General features: G+C 39.1%; 1 protein-coding gene across 1 annotated transcript in view; it reads left to right on the forward strand.

Annotated features, from left to right (window-relative positions):
• The first annotated feature begins 18,411 nt into the window (after positions 1-18,411).
• Positions 18,412-20,635, forward strand: part of LOC147427988 (heme oxygenase 1, chloroplastic-like) — a 40,660-nt gene continuing 38,436 nt past the window's right edge. The window contains exon 1 of the mRNA XM_086497623.1: positions 18,412-18,898. Coding sequence (XP_086353749.1) covers positions 18,478-18,898 — 421 coding nt within the window. The 5' untranslated portion in view covers positions 18,412-18,477. The remainder of the gene's footprint in view (positions 18,899-20,635) is intronic.

A 20,635-nucleotide genomic window follows, 5' to 3' on the forward strand; every position in this document is an offset into this window, starting at 1 on the left:
CTCTCTCTCTCTCTCTCTCTCTTTGTCACGCATGCACACACACACACACACACACAAGGAGATGGAGATGGAGCAAGAGCACTCTTCAATTGCACAAATGAGAGAATGAGTGATTTTTAGGTTTAGGTGACTTTTATATTAGCTCGCCCATTCACACTTGGGCACCCATGCTTAGCCAACTAACCCTTGAATGTTCCTGTAAAAGTGCGCCTCTCATCGGTGATGACTCTACTCTTTTCCTATTGGACCGACAAGCCCGCCGGCCCATGACTACTAGAAGTGGACGCCGGTGGTTAACATCCGGCAAAGTAATATTGTAATGACTGATGGTATGTTATAGGGATTAAGAGACTTGGATCAGATGGGGTGGGTGCCTTCTTAGCAAAATAATATGTATGTTATTATATATCTAAAGTCTAATAGAAAGGGATATTTAGAAACCTTACTTATAAATATATTTGGGATAATAAAACTTTTGTACAAAACGTCTGAAATACATAAACACTTTGGACAATGGGTTTAGGTTTAAAAATTTATAAGATGGACATGGATAACAATTGATATAGTCCATTCACACCTCTAAAACACATCCAAGGCTAACGTATTGGTTGTCTTATTTGGATGGATGCAGGTGAGGACTCTATGCTTTCTTGAATTTTTTTGGCTTAAAGCTATTGTCTGTCCGTGATTACACGTGCTCCTACTACTTGGGAAGTACTTCTTTATTGGGTCACTATCATTGTATACTAGAATGAGGCTTCATTCTCATAAGCCGTGTACAAAGATAATTCTAAGATTGAGTTGTTTTTGTAGTAATTATTGCCTTTTCTCTAAAGCCAGCTATCTTTTGAACGTGAAAGTTCATTAATGTCTTATTATATAAGTTAAAACAACTACACACACACCAATGTTTGTTCACAAAATAGATTGCTATTGCTCTGCTTTTAATGCATGTTAACCCACCTTCTAGCATCTGCATGGCTCAAAAGATAAACATCGAGACAGCACGAGTCAACTCAAGCTTGGGTCTGATCGAATACACAACCTGTACTATCTGAAGATTGATGGATGGAGATGGTTGGCATAAGTCTACCTTTCATACCTTACGCTCATTGACTACAATCATACAGGTAGGTGCATCTGCACCTACTCAATACAACCACACTTTTAAATCTATTTTTGAACAAAAAATTCTTTGTTGTGCACGACTATTTTTATAAGCATTTGGCTCATTAGACTCAAAAATTCCAATTGTGGTGCATTTGGATTGATACAAGCTAAGCATCCTGCTAATGTCATCCTCCTTGGTTGTTAGGGTATACTTATTGATAAAACGATTCTAGTTTTGTATGGATATCAATTTTCTATCAATCTCATAGTAAATTTGATGGTAATTTTAGAGGACATGGTATTGAACATGGTGCATGGGGGAAGTGTGTCACTGCATAAATTTCCTACAACCGCATATGAGGGTTACATGAAAGATTACATGACTGAAGTTTTTGAAAGTATGAGCAGTTACAAAGAAAATGCTAGCAATTTTTTTTTCACAAATGGACTTACATACATAAAACTCATTATTAATCTTAAGAAAAACCTAACACACACACACACACACACACACACACACACAAGAAGTGCACACATGTTGTCTCGGTAAGCTTTGATAGTTTCTCTACTTGTTGTCATGTAGGCATCTTAGCCTGCTGAGTATGGCTGGTATTGCTGACTTTAGATTGTGGGATTGCAGTGATACCTATTTAACATTGTCTGTTTTTTAATCTTACTAGCTGTTTTGCTATCATCTTGATTTGACTTACTTTACCTATGCGAGAAGCCGTTTGCTATTACAGGTATTGCCCACTTATAATTAGTTTATGGGAACTCTGCAAATAGTCATAATTACGATATTATTCTATTGGCCTATGAGATGGAAATGGGTTTTTAGAAGGTCGTCAAATGTCAAATATTTTGAACAACTTGGCTGTAACTTAACAGATCTCTCACACTTGTTTTTGGGCTGGGAAGTCATTTTTATTGTGTTGCTGATGCTGGCTTTTTTCACATTGATGGTGCTAGATATACGAATATAGCAATATGGTGGTAGCTAAGTATATTCACATTAGTGAATTTTGTAATGCTAATTGTTTTCTAACACTTCCCCTTTTTGGTGAATAAATGCATAATTTTGAAATTAGTGCTAATATTTTACTCTAAAATCACTCCAATTGTTTAAAAAAAAGGCCTTAATCCTCATGTGAGGGTCTTCAATGAGATGGCATTGGACAGGACTTTTGAAAATGGATTCTAATTACAAAGGAGATGCTACCCAATTTTTGTTGGAAGTAAAAGATGCAAATAAATGACTCGATCTCTAAACATAATACTTGATCTATGCTATGTTGTTAGTTTTTATTTTAATTCTTAACACCAAATAACAAGGAGAGGGAGTCGTTGACACCTGTCTTCCCAATTATTGTCAAGTATTGATGGACTTGCATTTTTTGGATGGTGGCAGGTAAGAGGTTTCCACCTTGGGATTACGACAACGACTGCAACAATAACAGATGATCACCCATGGTCCAGTTATTTGTATAATTGATTGATAGCCCTTGTATATGCTTTTTTGATAATTTCATATTGACAAATAACACTATATATGTCAATGTCTAGTCTATATGTCAATTGTAGTCTTATCTCTATCAATTTTAAAGAGTACTTCTTATCTAGTGTAGATGTAGTTCTTGGCTATTATATACACTTTGTCTAGTTTCTAGTCCCATTGTATGGTTCAATAGTTTGTGAAATCAAACTATTGTTATATAATCATTCTTAGACACACTCACACTTGTTTCTAGCTAGCCTTTGGTCTGGGTTAGCACCAGACCATTCATATAGTTTTTTACTTGACCCACCTAATCCAAGAGGATGGATTGGGGCCACGGCTCCTAATCTAGTCAAGCACATATTACATACAGTTCTTTTGTTAAACTATACAGATAAACGATGCAGTATCTAGAAGCTGTTTTTGTATCATTGATTAGTTCACAAGATACTAAGATAATATGTAGGGTTTTTGCAGAATATTGGACGAGTCTCTTTGAACACTTCATACTGTTTACCTAGAAAATTTTGTCACTTCAGACGACAACATGTTGATGGATCCTTTATATGGAGTAGTCCAAAATTCATAGCCCCTAAACATACATTGCTTCATACAATCAAAAATTTGGTGGGGGATAGGTCCACTTGGTGGCCTATCCTGCACTAAGTGGACCTTTCCTCAGGGATAGGGGAGGGCAACACATAGATACACACACATTTAAACGTGACAAACTGTTTTATCCTCAGTTGATGAGAGCTCTATATAGTCTGGCCACTTACACAAGATTTCTGTAAAGCAAGTCAGTCTTGCAGATTGCCGATCATCTCTTTCTCTCTTTCATAAAGAATACCGCGCTTATAAAACCTAGGAATGCAGTCACAACTTCCTTTGAGCATTTAGAGGGCTTGCTCTGGCTTGTAGTATTTGTTACACACATGGAGTATCATATTTTCCTATGTCATTGGCTTGGTTCGATATTTTTCAATCACTCATAGGATATGATCTTTCTTTGATAGAGGTAGTTGAGTCCCCACTAACTGAATTTGATCTACCTTAATGCCCATGCACATAGTCATGCATGCTATTTTGTTGCATAGGTTTATATTTTTGGCTTTAATTAATGTGGTCATATAATTCTACACCTACCCACAAAGCTATCTTCAAGCCGGATCTTTTTACACTTGCCCATAAATGTAGACATGCATGTTCACATGGTGGAGTCTTTGCCTACTCGCCATACCTTGGATCCATACCTGTCAATCAACCTTGCCGAGCTCCTTCTCATAAGCAAACACACACACACACACACCCCATAAGATCTAACCCCCCATACGCATGCAACACACACCAGGCATGGAGGAGCCATGTACACACACACACACACATGCGCGCGTTGAACATGTATTTTTTCTATGCATGAGCCCTTTTTCCCTTACATGCACTTGCACTTGCTGTTTCACCTTGCTCGAGTATCCATAACCCCTCACCTGCACATCATTTTTGCCATCGAACCCTGAGTAGAGGGTTGAAACACCACTTAATGCAGGATCGGGCTCTTTCTATACACCACTTAATGGATTACACAGGTTCAAAGCTCTTCCTATTTGCTTCCACATACACACACACACATGATTACTTATTTATCCAGCATTTAACCAAGTAAATAAAGTTGACTTTTCTCGAGGATACCTATTAACCATAATCAAACCACATTGGCCTACTCTAAACCATCATATGGCTTGGTTTTATAAAAATAAGGGGTAACCCTCCTCCTTTTCTTCTCATGGGCACCCACCCTTAATACAATGCGTATGGATCGTGGCATTCATACCATTGGATATTTACCCTACCCTGGATATTTACCATACCAAAAGATAAACATCGAGGCAGCACAATTACATAGTGTACACACATAACTACTACTCAACTCAAGCTTGGAGATGATTGAATACACAACCTGTACTATCTGGAGATTGATGGATGGAGATGGTTGGCATGAGTCTACCTTTCATACCTTAGGCTCGTTGACTACGATCATACAGGTAGGTGCATCTGCACCTACTCAATACAACCAGACTTTTAAATCTTTTTTTGAATGAAAAATTCTTTGTTGTGCACGACTATTTTTATAAGCATTTGGCTCATTGGACTCAAAAAGTCCAATGGTGGTGCATTTGGATTGATACAAGCTAAGCATTCTAGTAATTTCATCCTCCTTGGTTGTTAGGGTATACTTATTGACAAATCCGGCAAAGTATTATAGTAATGATTGATGAGATGTTATAGGGATTGAGATACTTGGATCAGAAGGTGTGGGTGCCTTCTTAGCAAAATAATATGTATGTTATTATCTATCTAAGGTTTAATAAAAAAAGATATTTTATAAACCTTACTTATAAATACGTTTGGGATAATAAAACTTTTTCACAAAAAGTCTGGAATACATAAACACTTTGGATAGTGGGTTTAAGTTAAAAAAAGTTGTAAGATGGACATGGATAACAACTGATATAGCCCATTGACACCTGTAAAACACATCCAAGGCTAACATATTTGTTGTCTTATTTGGATGGATGCAGGTGAGGACTCTATCCTTTCTTGAATTTTTTTGGCTTAAAGCTATTGTTTGTCCGTGATTACACTTGCTCCTACTACTTGGGAAGTACTTCTTTATTGGGTCACTATCATTGTATACTAGAATGAGGCTTCATTCTCATAAGCCATGTACAAAGATAATTCTAAGACTGAGTTGTTTTTGTACTAATTATTGCCTTTTCTCTAAAGCCAACCGTCTTTTGAATGTGAAAGTTCATTTATGTCTGATTATATAAGTTAAAACACACACACCAATGTTTATACACAAAATAGATTGGTATTGCTCTACTTTTAATGCATGCTAACCCACCTTCTAGCATCTGCATGGCTCAAAAGATAAACATCGAGGAAGCACGAGTCAACTCAAGCTTGGATCTGATCGAATACACAACCTATACTATCTAGAGATTGATGAATGGATATGGTTGGCATAAGTCTACTTTTCATACCTCAGGCTCATTGACTACGATCATATAGGTAGGTGCATCTGCACCTACTCAGGACTTTTAAATCTATTATTGATTGAAAAATTCTTTGTTGTGCAGAACTATTTTTATAAGCATTTGGCTCATTAGACTCAAAAATTCCAATGGTGGTGCATTTGGATTGAGACAAGCTAAGCATTCTGCTAATGTCATCCTCCTTTGTTGTTAGGGTATACTTATTGAAAAAACGATTCTAGTTTTGTATGGATATCAATTTTCTATCAATTTCATAATAAATTTGATGGTAATTTTGAAGGAGCATGGTATTGAACATGGTGGATGGGGAAAGTGTGTCACTCATAAATTGCCTACAACCTCATATGAGGGTTACATAAAAGATTACATGACTGAATTTTTTGAAAAAGTATGAGCACTTACAAAGGAAATGCTGGCAAATTTTTTTACACAAATGGACTTAATACATAAAACTGGTTATTAATCTTAAGAAAAACCTGAGACACACACACACACACACATTGCTAGGGATAGTGTGTTGATTTCACTATACCGACAATGGTGCTGCTTGTGTATTGGTACTAAAACTGGTATTGGTACTGCTACTTGTGTATTGGTATTGATATTGGTACTATATTATACTAGACTAATACTGGTGCTACACATGTACTGGTATTGGTGCTACTTGTGTACTGAAATTATATTGTACTGGTACTGGTATTGTATTGTACTGAACTAGTACTGGTGCTACTTATGTGATATACTAGTACTAGTACTCGTACTGTTTGTGAGTACAATATTATACTGGACTCGTACTGGTGCTACTTGTGATACTTGTAATGGTACTTCTTGTGTATTGGTAATGGTACTAGTACTCGTACTAGTACTGTTTGTGTACTGTAATATATTGGACTGGTGCTACTTGTGTACTGGTGCTGGTGCTACTTGTGATACTTGTAATGGTACTTCTTGTGTATTGGTAATGGTACTAGTACTCGTACTAGTACTGTTTGTGTACTGTAATATATTGGACTGGTGCTACTTGTGTACTGGTGCTGGTGCTACTTGTGTACTAGTACTATAGGGGGCTGAGGCTGGTGATATTGGAATTGGTGATACTAGAACTGGTGTAAAAATAGGTGGACCTTTTGCCCGGCTAGGATAGTGCAAGGATAGTGTGTTAATATCCTTGGGTATTATGTACTGATACTATATTGTATTGTACTGAATTGGGACTGCTGCTGCTTATGTGATATACTGGTACTAGAACTGGCATGGTTTGTGTACAATATTATATTGAACTAGTATTGGTGCTACTTGTGATATTGGTACTGGTACTACTTTTCTACTGGTACTGTACTAGTACTAGTAATGTTTGTAATGAAAATGGCCTATGAACTTTGAGAATAGCGGAATTAAAAGAATTAGAGTGAGCATTTTTGTGAGATTTCTTTGAGAACATAGGGGTGAACGTAATTGATGATAGCAACATAAACATAGTACTTAATAACTTGGTATGAACAATACTTTTGCAAGAGAGAGAGTATTAGAGAACATGACAATAGTTGAGGACCAGATTTACTTGGAGCCAATTCCCCTCCAAAAGGCGTTTGTATTATAGATTCTCCCATCAAGAGAGACTTGTTACAATACAATCTTTGTGTTCCTTGTGACCTTGGTGATGCTATTGATGCGGTCCAGGGCGGGCAACAAGAGAGGCGACCTCTAAACACCCCTCAAGGCTCCCGTGCTGCTCAATTGGGGCTTGGGCAACCACAAGCACAACACAACAACAAACCCACAGCCAAAAAACCCAAACAAGATAGGGGCACCACCTAGTTATGGTATGCGAACTAGGATGCAAGAGAGATTTTGTCACAACCAAGAAAATGCGCCACAAAACACACACAAGCAACCTCACACCAAAACACACACAAAATGGGAAATGGACCACAGAGAGCTAGAGAAAAGGGAAGAGAGAGAGAGAGGAATGGATCTTGCATAATACCTTATTTGTGACTTGAAAATGGAGATAGTTCGTTTTGATGCTATCGTAGAGCTTGTACAAAACTAACTCAATGCTTAGTGAATGCTAAACATAGCCAACACACACACACTTTCTTAGGGTGTGGAAGACCTCTCACCACAATACCCTTTTACAATGGACACAAAATTTGTAATGAAAACACACTAAAACACTTTCTAAAACAAGATCAAACGATAGAAACTCAAAATACACAAGTCACCTTGAATTCACTAAACCGTATCGCACAAGTGGAAGGACGAAGCTTTGAACGTCGAATCACGCCTTTAATGCACCAAACCTCAATTTATTGATGATGGAGGAACATATACAATAGTCGTTTTGAAATTTTGAACTCACACTCTCTCACTTGCAATGTGTAGCTTGAAAGCTTCTCTCACACCAAAACTGAAGCTCATAAAGTGGTTGCTACGCCTAAGTCTTTCCTCACGCATAGAGTGTTGGGGTGCTATGTGAGATATTGCAGGTTCTTTTACAAGAAGGAAAGGGACCTATTTATAGGTTGGAGACCCTCATTAAGATTATTTGGAAATCCTAATGTACAAGCTAACAAATCAAGATTATGACTTTTTTTTAATATCAAAACATTGCGGGCCTTCTTTGTCTGCTTGAGTCATGGATGTGGGCTCAAAAGAGAGCATTATTGATGGTAGATAAGGTGAAAGTAGAGTTCTAAGGAAGAAGGGAGGGAGAGAGAGAGAGAGAGAGAGAGAGAGAGAGAGAGAGAGAGAGTTACTATGCACATGTCTGGAGGTGAGGTGTCTTTTATGGTTAGGTCAATGGCTATTTTGTGTTAGTATGTTAGTGGTTAGTGTTAGTAAAGTTAATGATATATTTACAATGGGTAGAATGAGGTGGATAGTTGAAGTAAGATGGTTGAATGAAGTGAGGAAATCCTTGTGATGGTGAAGCTTGAAGAAGTTTTGGACTTACTTGTGTAGATTCTCAAAATGACTATCGATCCTCTTCTTCTTCTTCTTTTCTTTATGCCACAGCCGTCAAGGTTGATTATCGCGATGAAAATGGCAATTCGATTGATGAGATCTCTCAATTTGCAGAGATTAAGCATGGTTTACATGCTGAATTTTATGTATATAGAGAAGGGGTAAAATGGAACTGTACTTTGGAAGTAATAGAGAGAGACATAGAGATGGTGTATGTACATTTAGAGCTCATATGAGAGCTATGGAAGTAAGAGGGGAGGTTAATGGTGAAGAAGGTGAGAGAAACCATGGAAGGTGCAGGTTTGAGTGAGGGATTGAGAGGAATGAGTGTGTGTGTGTGTGTGTGTGTGTAGAAGTGTGGAAAGAGGTGAGAGAAGACTATGAGCTACTTGTGAGAAAAGTGGGCAGACTGGGGTCCAATAAAAAAATCATACCTCACTGATGGTAGCTCCAAAAATTATGAAATATTTTGACGTGATTATTTAGCTCTTGGTCCACATTTTATCTTCTAACCACCGCTTCAAATTCAGAGTGGATATGGATATAAAAAATTCCATAAAAGTGTCTATTTTTCTTCACAAAAAAGTCTTCAGTGGCTCCCCTTTTATTGAATTTGCATATGGCTCCAAAGGTGAGCCCATCCTTGCATTAGAGCATGACCTAATTGATCTTTAGGGGTTTGAAAATATCATGGTTTTGGATTATGCATAAATATAATATATGGATATGATGAAAAAAAACAGGCTAGTATATATAAACAATTCATGGAATCTAGAATAGTGTGGGCTATATATATATAAAAACTAAATATATGAAAAAATAGGGAATCAAATGAGGAGGACCCTCATTTGTTTTTATTGATGTATATTTATTTACAAGAGGTAAAAAGAAATACCTATAGAAAATAGAAATTTAGTGAAAGGCAATGACTGATGGTAGAAGGTATTTTTGAGGTTTTTCCTTGGAGTGGATTCTCACCCAAAAATAAGAGAAGCTTGCATGAAAATATTTATATATGGAATAAAGAGTATGCAAAATGATAAAAAACATTGTGGTAATGGTGAGTCGATGCACATAGCATACTTAGGAAAACAACACATATCTAGGTAGAAATATTTAAATAAATACAAAAATAATTATGAAAATTCTCTATTTTTAGACCCTTTATACAATGAAATATTTACACACCAATGGGCCATAATATACTTTGGATTTTGTTTTTATTTATTTTTTTGGCTCAACTGACTAGTTAGCTGAGGGTTTTAAGAAGATATGGGAAAAGTCCCCTAACTCACACACGCCTATGTACAATAAAAATGTAAAAATAGCCATAGTGTGTAGGTGATTTTGGTAGGGTGAGGTAGCTCACTATGAAAATTAAGGAGAGCCAAAAAACGGCTATCACTATGAAGATGGAAAGCTTCATGCATCACGAGTATAACATAAACTTTGCAAAAAGCATTAACTATCCCAAGCCTCAGTCCCAAGGCCTCAAAACACCTTCGAAGGTGGAGAGAGCTAGCGGGAAATGAGGGTAGGGAAGAGGAAGAAGAATCATCCATAGGAGAAAGAAATAGTTCCTCACTTATCATCACTCTTCTTGCTTAGCATAGCATAATAGCATAGTAATGAAGATGAAGAAGATGACAAGCTTAAGCATTGAAGCATGGCTCTTGGTTGGATTTGCATTCCATAGCCAAGAGTGTTGGTGTAGGCTCTCCACTTCTCAACAAGCTTGGAAAAGGAGATGGAGCTCTTGCACTTTGCACTCCACACAATGAGAGAATGTGTGTGTGTGTGTGGGAGAGTATACCCCCCTCTCATGCTTGGTCCACTTCTCTCTCTCTCTCTCTCTCTCTCTCTCTCTCTCTCTCTCGTATTATTTAATTATTTCATTTGGACACGTGTCCTCTTTTTCCTCTTTGAGAGAAAGAACTCAATTATTTATTTTTATACATCTAAATTCTCATTGTATCCCTTTAAAACCTATCCAATAGAATTCAAGCACATCATGAGGGTCACATGTGGAGGATCATTTGAACATGTGTCTTTTATGCTTCTTAAGTCATTTGGTTTGAATTGAATACTTCAAGCACTTAGTCAATCAAGCATGAAAACCGTTGATGCCTCTTGAGAGTTTGTATTTGAATTGAACACTTCAAGAACCTTAGCCATTTTAAGCATAAAAATCACCTCAAGCTTTGGGCAAGGTTCCCACAAACACTTTAAACATTTTAGTTAGCAAACCGACAAGCACCTCATGTTTGGGTAGGGTTCCCACCTCAAGGTTAGCCCTAGCTTGCCTAAATTCAAAGGACTTTTCAATACTAACTTTTGGAGGTCTTTAATGAAGCTAATCCTAAGTTCTTTAAGCTCCATTAGGTAGCATTGCTCTTTAACATACTATCTCTCATTTGGACCCCTTTAACCTTGGCCCCGTGTTGAGACAGATCCATAAGCACATGTCTATATTCTAACCCTTGTTCCTGTTGATTCTCCCACATTAGATAATCGGTTTAATATGGGAAAATCATTTGGGTTGGTTAGCTATTAGATTTTATGACACTGTTACTAGTACTGTACTGGTACTAGTACTGTTTGTGTACTTTAATATACTGGATTGGTGCTACTTGTGTACTGGTACTGTATTGGTACTAGTACTGGTGATACTGGAACTGGTGTAAATATGGGTGGACCTTTTGCCTGGCTAGGATAGTGTAAGGCTAATATGTTAATTTCCTTGGACATTATTTACTGGGGCTAATTAACCTAGGGAGTCCTGGGTGAAATATAATTGGTAATTCAGTAGTTAATATTTAGGACGTGCCTTAAAAGACACCTAATCATTCATAAATAGCTAAGTGATATGAAGAAAGGTGTAAATAACCTAGTTCCCCCACCTCTCTCTCTCTCTCTCTCTCTCTCTCTCTCTCTCTCTCTCTCTCTCACACACACACACACACACACTTCCTCTCCCTCCCTCCCTCTCTCTCTCTCTCTCTCTCTCTCTCTCTCTCTCTCTCTCTCTCTCTCTCTCTCTCTCTCTCTCTCTCTCTCTCACGCGCGCGCGCACACACTATCTTTCCATTCCACCCGCTCTTTGTACGTGACTATGATGCAATTGAAGCAAGGCCCGCCTCACCACTATGAAGGAATGCGGCCACTAAATGTAGCGGCGTTGCCTTATTGTCTTCCTCTTAAAGTTCAGCCTACCACACTGGTGCTATAAAGGGAAAACGGCCTCAGGCTCCCAACTCTATAAAGGTAAGCTTTCATGCTCACTTAGCATTGGTACTGTGTGTTTTTTGGTGAGTGTGAGTGCTTGTGTGCTTAGAGATTGGGGTTTCTTTCCTGCAAGGGGTAGCATTTAGTAATCGGCTATATGGCTAAAGGCAAGGATAAGCATGCTATTGTGGAGTTGGCGGCTCCGATCTTTCAAAAATAGGGTTTCTTTGTTGTTGCATATATTTAGGTCCAATCAAAGGCTTGGTTTGGTTAACATGGACATAAGGTAACCTCCTGCAACACTAGATGAATGGTACCGTAAATACTTAAAAGTATGATCGAAGGTCTTCTTACTACTCGGTGAAGGCCCCTATATGGTAAGGTTGGCCTACTAGTTGGGTGAAAACTATGGCCTGGCGTTGGTAAAAACTGGTCATTGGCAAGTGGATGATTATTACTTTGTACCTTTGTTTAGGTTAAGATTTGATGATTAAAATCTTTCTTACTGGTTTGTAAATAACTCTGACCTGGTTATTAGTTGTTTAAACTATTGCTGTAGCAGGTTTATACTAGTGATGCACTTAGAGGGTGGATATCGAGCTTACCATTCTTGCTAGTTTATGGTACTTCCATCTGAGTGTTGTGATCCCTTGAAAAACTTACTCAACTTGGCCGTATATGGTTTGTGCTTCTGGTTTGGTACTGAGCTTACAACTCAAGCTCAATTATGACTATGCCGTCTGAGAACTGTTCAATTTGGCCGTACATGGTCTGACGAACTAGGTTGGGACCTGAGCTTAGTGTATTTGCTTAAATTAAAGGTACATGCCGGCTTGAAAAAGTATACCTTATTACATGACTTTTTCTCTAAGCAGTTATGCTTATATATTAGCCCTTGTGGCACCACTTTACTAAACGGTAACCTTTCTACATATGATATATACCTCTTTGAACACTTCATACCGTTTACCTAGAAATTTTCGTCACTTCAAACAGCAACAGGTTGATGGCTCCCTTATATAGTGTAGTCCAAAATTCATAGCTCCTAAACTTACATTACTTCATACAATAAAAAAATTGGTGGGGGATAGGTCCACTTGGTGGCCTATCCTCCACCAAGTGAACCTTTCGTCGGGGATGGGGAAGGGCCACAAACACACACACACACACACATTTAAACGTGATTGTTTGTTTTAACCTCAGTTGATGAGAGCTCTATACAATCTAGCCACCTACACAAGATTTCTATAAAGCAAGTCAGGCTCGCACATTGCCGATCATCTCTTTCTCTCTTTCTATCTTTCATAAAGAATACCGCTCTTACAAAGCCTAGGATTGCCGTCACAACTTCCTTTGAGCATTTATTGGGCTTGCTCTGGCTTGTAGTATCCATTACACACATGGAGTATCATATTTTCCTATGTCATGGGCTTGGTTCGATATTTTCCAATCACTCAGAGTATATGATCTTTCTTTGATAGAGGTAGTTGAGTCCCCACTGGCTGAATTTGATCTACCTTAATGCCCATGCACATAGTCATGCATGCTAGCTAGCTGCATGGGTTTATATTTTTGGCTTTAATTAACGTGGTTATATAATTCTACACCTACCCACAAAGCTATCTTCAAGTCGGATCTTTTTACACTTGCTCATAAATGTAGACATGCAAGTTCACATGGTTGAGTCTTTGCCTACTCGCCATACCTTGGATCCATACCTGTCAATCAACTTTGCCGAGCTCCTTCTCATAAGCAAAAACATACACACCCCATAAGATCTACCTCCCCACACACATGCAACACACACCAGGCATGAGGGAGCCCTACACACACACACACACGTGCGTTGAACATGTATTTTTCCTGTGCATGAGCCTTTTTTCTTTGACATGCACTTGCACTTGCTGTTTCACCTTGCTCGAGTATCCACAACCCCTCTCCTGCACGTCATGTTTGCCATCGAACCCTGAGTAGAGTGTTGAAACACCGCTTAATGCAGGATCAAGCTCTTTCTATACAGCACTTACTGCATTACATAGTTTCAAAGCTCTTCCTATTTGCTTCCAAACACGTGCGCCCGCGCGTGCGCGCACACACACACACACATGAGTACTTATTTATCCAGTATTTAACAAAGTAAATAAAATTGACTTTTCTCGAGGATACCTATTAGCCATAATAAAACCACCTAGGCCTACTCTAAACCATTATATGGCTCGGTTTTATTAAAAATAAGGGGTAACTTGATCTATGCTATGTTGTTAGTTTTTATTTTAATTATTGACACCGGTAACAAGGGGAGGGAGTCGTTGACACCTGTCTTCCCAATTATTTTCAAGTATTGATGGACTTGCATTTTTTGGATGGTGGCAGGTAAGAGGTTTCCTCCTTGGGATTACAGCGACAACTGCAACAATAACAAATGATCACCCATGGTCCAGTTATTTGTATAATTGATTGATAGCCCTTGTATATGCTTCTTTGATAATTTCATATATTGACAAATAACACTGTGTATGTCAATGTCTAGTCTATATGTCAATTGTAGTCTTATCTATTTTAATTTTAAATACTACTGAGTCAACCCAAAGGCAAGAGCAAGAAATCTAGCATAAAGACCTTCAAGATTAGCCGAGTCTAACCAAAGTTTCCTCCCATCGTCCGCCTTTGCTATATGTTGAGGTCCGCTCTTGCCTTGGGCTTGCATACCTTCTGCCTTGGATTTGTTGTAATGGAAATTGCCTATGAACTTTGAGAGTAGCGAAATTAGGAAATTAGGTGAAGCACTTTTGAGAAATTCTTTGTGAGCATAGCGGTTGAACTTAATTGATGGTAGCAACATAAACATGGTACTTAGTTAACTTGGCATGAACAATACTTTTGCAAGAGAGAGAGAGTTTAGAGAACATGACAATAGTTGAGGACCGGATTCATATGGAGCCGGTCCCCCCACCAATAGGCATTTGTATTATAGTTTCCCCCATTAAGAGAGACTTGGTACAATACAATCTTTGTGTTCCTTGTGACCTGCATGATGCAATGAAGATGGAAAGCTCATACATCACAAGCATAACATAAACTTGTAGAAAGCATTAACTATCCCAAGCCTCAGTCCCAAGGCCTCAAACACCTTCGAAGGTGGAGAGAGCTAGCGGGGAATGAGGATAGGGAAGAGGAAGAAGAAACATTCCATAGGGGAAAGAAATAGTTACTCATTTATCATTACTCTTCTTGCTAGCATACATAATAGCGTAGTAATGAAGATGGAGAAGATGGCAAGCTTAAGCATTGAAGCATGACTCTTGGTTGGATTTGCATTCCACAGCCAAGAGTGTTGGTGTAGGCTTTCACTCTCACAAGCTTGGAGAAGGAGGTGGTGTTCCTCAACTTTCACCAAGTGAGAATGCCTTTGCAAATGAGTGTGTGTGTGGAGTATATCCCCCTAGCACCCCCCTTCCTTGCTTTGGGCAAAATTTCTACATGCTGCAAGCTCATTGGACCCCTCTCCCCCTAGCCAATCACATGCAGCATGCAGTCAAGCACATCGGTAGTCTTTTGACAAGTCTCCTCCTTACCCCCTAGAGAGAGAGAGCTTGAAAATATCTAGATATTTGTTAGATGGAAGTAGAAGCTCAACCAATAGCATTCAAGCACACCATGTGGTTAAGCCCAACCAATAGCATTCAAGCACACCATGTGGTTAAGCTTAGTGAGAGTATGACATGTGTCCCATGTGCTCTTTTAAAATTCCCCTAACTTTGAGATTTTTATGCATAGGAAGTTTCTCAAGCAACTTCCTCATTAAGTGTGTAGGTTCTCTTTTTGACTCAAGCATCTTACCCCCCATGCATAGGAAGCTTCTCAAGCAACTTCCTCATTAAATGTGACTAGTACCTAAAGTACCTTAGTCATCAAGCATGACAAGCACCTTAGGTGGAGTTCCCACCTCAAGCACATCCCTAGATTGCTTAAGTTTAGGTCGGGTTCCCACCTGAAGCACAGCCCTAGCTTGCTTAAGTTTAGGTCGGGTTCCCACCTCAAGCTCAGCCCTAGTTTGCTTAAGGTCAAAGGACTTTTAACACTAACCATTGGAGGTCTTTAATGAAGCTAACCCTAAAGTCTTTTAAGCTTCATTAGTTAACCTTGCTCTTTGACAGACCATCTCCCATTTGGGCCCCTTTACTATTGGCCCCGTATTGAGATAGATCCGTAAGCACATGTCTATATTCTAACCCTTGTTCCCGTTTATTATCCCATATTAAATGATCAGTTTAATATGAAAAAATCATTTGGGTTGGTTAAATATTAGATATTTAATGACTTCGTCGGATCAAAATTTTCCAATTACGTCAATTCTCGATTTTGTAGATGTCGATGTCGATTTCGGATTCTCGATTGTGGATTTTGTTGATCGTCGCTTTGTCGATTGCTGATTGTAAGACCAATGCTTATTCTCCCTCCCCTCTCTCTCTTTGCTAATGTTAGAGCCACCCCCCCCCCCCCCCCCCTCTCTCTCTCTCTCTCTCACACACACACACACACACACACACACACACATAGATGATTTCTAAGCACACACAAAATCTTGCAATCAATAACGTCACATTCTTTCTCCCTCTCTCTCTCTCTCTCACACACACACACACACACACAATGCGTGCAAGACTTTTTTTTGTGGACTCCCATCATTGAATTGATGAGCTTGCTGCACTTCAGTAATGCAATGCAAATGTGGAAGACCTTGCAACGCTCCAACACCTCAGCGAATGGCACACCAACTATGTCTCTCTCTCACACACACACACACACGCACGCGCACACACACAAACAAACAAAACATGGATACATGCGTGTAACCATTGAGCTTTGAGCACTAAGGTTGGAGATCATTTACGGCATGGAAGGTCCGTGCAAACCTATAAAGGAAGGTTCATTAGGGCATGGTCACACAAAGCTTAGTTGTCTATAAGCCTCGACAATTTTAATCAAGCCAAGCACAGCATTTAAAAACGTCACAGGGAGCAGTAAGTAGTGAGGGAGAGTGAGACGCAAATAGGAGAAGGAGAGAGAGAGAGAGAGAGAAAGAGAGAGAAAGAGGACTGATCGGCAAGAAACCAACATAGTTTGAAAATTATGCTCTTTTATGTATAGTAAGCCGATAAAAAGCTACACGCTATACAAAATTATCGATTGTTGTAACAGGCAACTAAGCCTCACATGACCATAACCTTAGATGACACATGGAGGGAAGTTCTTTATGGCCTTCAAAATGCAAAGTAAACCATCCCTTCAAATGGCTTTATAAAGCAAAAGTAGTCAGTGGTCACTCTTGAAAGTTCTGAGTGGTCACTCTTGAAAGTTCTGGGCTGAAGTGAAATTGCATGGCCTTCCCAAGAACTAAAAATAATATAAATATAAACAAAGTACTAAGTTTTTCACTTTACATTTCTAAGATTCTGGGCTAAGGACTCAGAAGTCTTTTCATTTTCTACCTTTCACTTTTGCATTTCTTCAAGGTTTTTTAGAAATGCAGCACAATGTGACACGTGGATGCCTTCTTCTTGCTCAAAATTTTAAAGCTCCATTATATATGGTATAGAAGAAGTGTTTAGGATGAGAAATTATATTTTGAATTTTAGATAAGCCAAAAGGTGTAAGCAATGCTATGACCGATAATCCAAAAAAATTTAGAGTTTAGCTAAGGACAAACAGACAAAAGTAGCATCATGGTCTTACCCCTTGTGTAAGCAAATCATCAATTACTATATTCTCACCCCTTTACCTTACCATTTTATCACGCAGCAAGAAAAAGTTCATCATACCAAAGGTAGCACATTCAATAAGTGACCACTATTACTATCAACCTAATCAAAATTATTAAATTTTTGAAATACCAATGGTATTTTTGTTACCAAAAATAGTACACATCATTATAGTTTTTTTCTTCTGGCCAATTAGCAAATTGAAAAAGTATAATATTGAATTATAGACTGAACCACATGGGTGTGTTTAGACATGCTTACAATCACATGTCATTTTCGTTGTGTTTTAATAGAAATTGTATTGTCCATTATACACACGATAATCGCAAATGCCTTAAAGGTTCCATTTAATCAACAAAACACACATTGCTAATTTAAAACAAAATAGAATTTAAAAAAGTGAAATAAAAACTATAAAATAAAAAAACTCATTGACAAACTAAAAGAAAATAATATTTTAATGTTTTTATAAGAAAAAGTAGATTTAATAAACATAAAAATAAATAAAAACATTCTTTTGCCATACTTTAATGAAATAGATTTTTATGAGGTCCTTAAATGAAAAACAGTAAAAATAAAAATAAAAAAATCATTGAGTCTATAGTTCACATCATGGAATCAAACTTTTATGAATGTACTCCTTAATCCCATCCATCCATCCATCCCCCCCCCCCCCCCCCCCCCCCCCCCAAAACAAACACACACACACACACACACACACACACACATCCATGCGATCTCGATGTTCAAAAGACTTGCTCAATCAAGTAAGGGAATTTATAAGAACTCTTTCGACATGCCATGATCTCCTTGTGTTTTATTTGAACAAATTTAATTATCTGAAAATCGAGAGACGCAGACCATGGCGTCGACCTCTGCATTGACGAAGGAACTTCGCCTCTCAGAAGCCATATCCTCCACCACGCTTTCCTCCAGGGAGCTTCTATGGCGGCCTTCTCTTCCTGTATCACGGAGCTTGAGAAGGGGGCAGCATCAGCAGAGGCTGTCAATGGTAAAAGCTCCCCGCGCCGCTGCCACTGTAGAGAAGCGCAAAGCTTTTTACCCCGGAGAAGACAAGGGTTTTGTGGAAGAGATGCGCTTTGTCGCCATGAAGCTCCACCGTAAAGACCAGTCTTCGGAAGGCGAAAAGAAAGCAGAGGCTGATGACAAGCCCCTAGCCAAGTGGGAGCCTTCCCTAGATGGCTATATCAAGTTCCTAGTTGATAGCAAAGCTGTCTATGACACCATGGAGAGCATTGTTCAAGAGGCCCCTCACCCGAGCTGTAAGTATTCTCGAACTGTACTGTTCTTTTATATTGCACAAAGTAATTAAGGTGCTGAACCATTTCTTTGAAGTGATTTGCCCTTATGAGTTATGTGTATAGTGTGTGTATGCTATTCTTGTATTTTGGCATTTGTAATTAATAAATTATCCTCCTTAGGTTTGTTATCTGTTGATAGAGATTTGCTCTTCTTGCATGAATAGAGAGGTGTTTTTCACAGCGCATGAGAGTGAGAAACAAATAACCTTTTGATGTTGTGGGAACAAAATCAAGAGGCCTAATTGACATGATTTATTGCTGTGTGTGTGTGTGTGCGTGCCACATAGAGTCTAATTAGAGAGCCCAATCTAGGAAAAAAAGGAAGGAGAACGTGTTTGAGTTGTAGGGTACCCTATAAACCACTAACATGTCATAGCAGCAGTCCCTATTCAATCAAATGTCTCCTCAAGAATCTCTCTGAAGAGAAAGACCATGGGGGGCAATTATTGTCTAAATGTGCTGATGCTGAGGAAGCTTGCCTCGTGGTTGTGGTCGTGCTGGCTGTGAAGGGATGTGTAAATGTTTTAACTTCTTTGCCTAGGTGGCAGGACATCCATTGCTCCCATGTCTCTCTAGAGGTTCTCTCTATGATGTGTACACTCAAGTAGGAAAATCCCTAGACACCTCTGGTCCTTGCTTAGGATCGCGTGCAGTGGTCCAAAACCATTGCTGTAGTATTTGCAGTCATAATAAAGTTTAGACAATACAATGGCGTATGTAGTGCTTCTTTGTCAGGTGTATCAGATTTGAAATGGTGAAGATGTAGGTTTTACACTTCCACAAATCTTTACATCTTTCCTCGCGTTAATTACTGCAACTTAGCGTGAATGATGGTTTCTTCTTTTCCCTTGGAGAGAGGGAATGAGAGAGCTGTAGAGGTGTGTAGAGGGGGAGAGAGAGAGGGAAGAGGAGAATGACACTCAATGGGGTCCCAACCAACCCTCTCAAGGGCCCCCCACACTGTTGCCAATGTGGTATTTGCTTTTGATTGCGTGAATGGAATGTACACACATGCAATATCTCAAGTGCAAACTCTACTGACTAGAATGGGGAATGTCGCCTCGGTAACTGTTCAAGATGAAGCACCTTCGGGGCTAATTTGAGGCACCTTTGGATCCGTCTCGATGTGGGATTGTTGATGGCCACCAAGAGATAGATCTGGGGCCGATTTGCGCTCCCTATGTGAGAGGAATGAAGGGTTTATAAGAGCCCCTAGGGCCTCACTCTGCAAGGCATCTTGACGTAGAGTCTGAGAGTAGAGGTCCCTCGGGAGTCTTACTTTAAAACGATCAATGATAAAGAAATACCGAAAGGGGCGCTAGTCTTTGGGGCCAATGCTCCTGAGTGCGGAACTCCGCCATGCCGTGTCGACTCTCTCTCTCTCTCTCTCTCTATTAAAGTTCAACGGTTTTAAAGTTTCTGTTCGTGTATTGCTATTAATTTCTCGCTTGGAGTGTCCAAGCCTGTTACAATGGTATCAAAGCTCAGAAAGATTCTTCTACTATGGAGGATCCGATCCCTTCAGCAACCCACATTGATTCTTGAGGAGAAACTTTAAAACCACTGCACTTTAATAGAGATAGATAGAGAGAGAGAGAGAGAGAGAGAGAGAGAGAGAGAGAGAGAGAGAGAGAGAGAGAGAGAGAGAGTCGACACGGCACGAAGGAGTTCCATGTCCAGAAGCATTCGCCCCAAAGA

The sequence above is a fragment of the Adiantum capillus-veneris genome, chromosome 23 (assembly GCF_014529385.1).
Source record: "Adiantum capillus-veneris isolate H3 chromosome 23, ASM1452938v2, whole genome shotgun sequence".
Lineage (NCBI taxonomy): Eukaryota > Viridiplantae > Streptophyta > Polypodiopsida > Polypodiales > Pteridaceae > Adiantum > Adiantum capillus-veneris.